The sequence below is a fragment of the Arachis ipaensis genome, chromosome B01 (genome assembly GCF_000816755.2).
Source record: "Arachis ipaensis cultivar K30076 chromosome B01, Araip1.1, whole genome shotgun sequence".
NCBI lineage: Eukaryota > Viridiplantae > Streptophyta > Magnoliopsida > Fabales > Fabaceae > Arachis > Arachis ipaensis.
This window is the reverse complement of record NC_029785.2, coordinates 5,532,182-5,536,067: the sequence shown is the minus strand read 5'-3', so window position 1 is coordinate 5,536,067 and position 3,886 is coordinate 5,532,182. Positions and strand designations below refer to the sequence as shown.

Here is a 3,886-nt window from a genome sequence, read left to right as displayed (position 1 = left end):
AGGGAACTTTTCCTTTTTTTTTTTCCTTTTTTAATTTATAATTTTTTATATTATATAGTTGCAGGATCCATAAACATATTGCACCCAATCAAAGCTCACCAGCTTCATCCACTTTCTCTCTTGTGCTTTCCCCCTTTTGTGAAAGACCATTATTATTATCATTGTTGCTGTTATTGTTATATAACCAAAGTTTGTATTTTTTATTCATTCCTTGAAGCTTGGTAGTGTCCTTGCTTTCAGCTTCCATATAATTCAACCCCCTTTGTTTTCTGTTCCTCAGAATCAAGGAAAAGGGAACTTAAAAAAAAAAAAAAATCCAATTTTGTCTCTCCCCCACAAAAAAAGTTTTATTTTTTTCAAACTTATTGAAGACCCTTTTAAATTCTTGAGTCTTTCTGCTACTTTCCTAGTTTGGGTTTCCACCATTCATTGTATTTTGCATTCTCCTATTTTCCTTCTTTCATTTTCTTCTTTCTAAATTGGGTTGAGCATAAGTTAGAAGCTGCAGTAAGTAATTGTAAGAACTTTCCATCTATGAAAGTTGTTATCTTTCAATTTTTCATGGGAATTAGATCTCAGTAGCGGTTCTAGGTTAATCCTTTTGTACCAATTAGGAAACAATACTTTCCTTCATCAATCTCAATTTAGGAGTATTATTCTCTTCAAATTTCCTTTTTGTTTAATTTTAAAACAAAGTGTGTCTTTTTTTTCTAGATTCCTGTAGAGCACTTGTCCTACACATAAAAAAGGGGTATTCTGATTCCTTTGAATTTTAATTTTATTTATTTTTTAATTAAAAAAAGGTTCTTTGTGGGATTTATCCTTAGTAGTGTTGTGGTAAAACCTCCACCTCTGCTTCAAAAGTTCAAAACCCATGTTTGTTTCTCTATAAAGTTTGAATCTTTTCATTGAAATCTTTGAAATTATAGACATAAATTGTGCAATTAATTAGTTGGGTGTGATGAAGTGGGAAGTAGAAGTACTCTCTCCTTCTTCACCTTATGTTCATCATAACAACACAACTCATTGGTTTCTTGGAGATAACAACATCATCAACAACAACAACAACAACAATAATAGGAGCAGCACAAAATGGACCCATGAAGAGAACAAATTGTTTGAGAATGCTCTTGCTTTGCATGATAAGGATACACCAGATAGGTGGCACAGGGTAGCTGAGATGATTCCAGGGAAAACTGTTCTTGATGTGATGAAGCAGTACCATGAATTGTTAGCAGATGTTAGTGATATTGAAAATGGGTTGGTACCAATTCCAGGTTACAGTACCAGCACAACAACAACTACTTCACCTTTTACATTGGATTGGGTCAACAATAATTGTTCTGGGTATGATGGGTTTAAAGGAATTGGTGCTGCTGCAAAGAGATCTTCAAAAACACCAGAACAAGAGAGGAAGAAAGGTGTGCCTTGGACTGAAGAAGAGCATAAGTAAGCTTATCACTCTTACCTTCTTTTTTTTTTTTTTAAGTTTAATTTTAATGATAAAAAGTTTCATAATTGGATACACTTGTAAATGGTAACAAAACATAAGAATTAAATCTAATAAGGAAAGTAAGCATTGGTGGATGTAATTTATAGTCTATAATCTCCTTAATATGAACAATTATATGTATTTATTAAGATTTAGAATTATAGCTTAGTGCTAGCATTGGGATAGGTTTATTTCATAATGTACTAAAGAGTGACAGTAACAGATGAAAGTGATTGAATGAGTAATTGTTGTTATTGGTGTTGAGGTTTTTTGAGCTTTGAATGTTGTAGTTAGCATTAATCAAAATTCATGTTTTGTTTTTGGTTGTTGGATTGAGACCTGAACATGAAAAGTTGTGTTTATGCAGATTGTTCCTACTTGGTCTAAAGAAGTATGGCAAAGGCGATTGGAGGAACATTTCGCGCAACTTCGTGATCACTCGGACGCCAACTCAGGTGGCGAGCCATGCTCAGAAGTACTTCATCCGACAACTCTCCGGCGGCAAAGACAAGAGGAGGGCAAGCATCCATGACATAACAACAGTTAATCTCACAGACAACAACAACAGAACACTTGCTAATCCTTCCTCAGAAGATAGCAGCAAGAGATCCACTTCACCACAACACCATCATTCCATGGTGTTCTCAAATTCAAATCCTATAGGGAAATTCCAATGGAACAATAATATTAATAATGATAATGATGATACTAAGTCAAATTCAGGAGGAGGAGTATCTACTATGAGATTCAACAATGATGATGAAGCTTTTATGTCTCATCATTATGGTGTTAATTCCTCCTATGGTTTTAAGATGCAGGGTCAGAATATGCATAAAAGTGCTCTTAATCAGTCTTCTTACTTAGCACTTCAGACACAAAACATTGCTTTCCAAATGTAGTTGTCCCTTACAACACACTACTATCATATATGCCTGCTTGTATTCAAATTATTTATGCCTAGAACTAGTACTATCTTTTCTTCACTTATATTATAGAGAGAGAGAGAGTAAAATAGTGCTTGTGCGATTTTCCTTCCTAGTTTTATCATATGTGAATATATTTACATTAGAATATTGCATAATTCTTGTCTTAGATTTTAAGTCTATTTAAAAAGAGAGAGATGAAAATAGGGAAAATGTTTTTTGTTTTAAGACACTTCTTAGGCATAAGTTTTAAGTGTGATTTAAGGAAGGCGCATATAGTTATTGTTTTTTCAATAACTTCTAAAGCTTCACTAGTTGAGTGATTCATAGCAGGATAAAAAATACTGTGTACACCTTACAAGAAATCATTAACTCAGTTATTATGAATGAGTGATTTAGTGTATATTTTTGTATTTTAATATTAATGGCTGATTTGATGGTTAATTTTTAGTGTTCGCTTAATAAAATTGTACTATGATACCTTAGCAATTGTTCTCCAAAGATAAGATGTACAAGTAGGATTCATTAGGTAATTAACAAATTAATTAGTTAATTTTTAAGGATTTAGTTAAAAAGAGTTTTAATAAAGACATTGGTTTAGAGAATTTGTAATTTTTTAACTATAGTGTTTTTAAATAGGAAAAGTATAGGTAATCAACAAGATTTTTGAACAATGTGTAAATAATGTGAATTAATAGGGTTAAAAGAGTAAATTTAATTAATAGCATTAAATTAAGGTGTAGTGTATTTTCATTTGATTGGTAGTTGTTCAGCTGTTCAAAATTGTCATTATTTACCTAGCATTCTCCTTTTAAATAATACTCTTAGAATATTAATCATTATCTAATTAAAATTCATACGTTGTATAATGTGTTTCATGTGGAATTCCCAAGAGGTTTTGATCACCTTGTAGAGTAGTAATAGTGTTCAATAGACACTAGAATCTAAGCCCAAATAAAGCATCATAGTGTTTTTATTATTATTATTATTATCATTATTATGTGATTCTATATGTACGGAGCCTCTATGTATTAAAACATAATTTTAAATGTTTCACTACTCTTATTTTGATTGGCCAAATTCTTTGAACCCACTTGTGGAGACAACCTAAGCCTTGCTTCACTAAAAAAATAACTCTTCAGCCTATTAACTTGCCATTAGTTATAAATTACCTTTTTAACTTTAAATAATGTATAATTTAGTAGTTTCAAATTGTCACAAAAAAAAAAATAGTTTTGTTAGAAACAAGAGACTGAGAGAGTAATCTGAAAAGTGTATTATTGAGTGTGTTAAAAGGTACAATATATAAGGGGTATTTATAGGGATTAAGAGAATCATAATAATAAAGACGTAATCTCCTATCATAAATATTCAGATATATTAAATAATACTAATTGATCCTAATTATATTCTAATAAGTTTTTTCAAATAAATTACATTTAATGTAATGATTATTTTTTATTATAAATAT

At 30.8% G+C, this 3,886-nt stretch overlaps 1 protein-coding gene across 1 annotated transcript; it reads left to right on the top strand.

Annotated features, from left to right (window-relative positions):
* Positions 75–2,584, top strand: LOC107608860 (transcription factor DIVARICATA). Its single transcript, XM_016310649.2, has 2 exons — positions 75–1,449; positions 1,860–2,584. Exons 1-2 carry the CDS (start codon positions 962–964, stop codon positions 2,389–2,391), a joined length of 1,020 nt encoding a protein of 339 aa, XP_016166135.1. The 5' UTR covers positions 75–961; the 3' UTR covers positions 2,392–2,584.

Excerpts from the sequence above, each read along its gene's own strand:
- LOC107608860 (XM_016310649.2), top strand. The coding sequence starts at position 962 with ATGAAGTGGGAAGTAGAAGTACTCTCTCCTTCTTCACCTTATGTTCAT. Across the intron at positions 1,450-1,859 it reads TGGACTGAAGAAGAGCATAA|ATTGTTCCTACTTGGTCTAA; the intron begins GTAAGCTTATCA and ends GTGTTTATGCAG.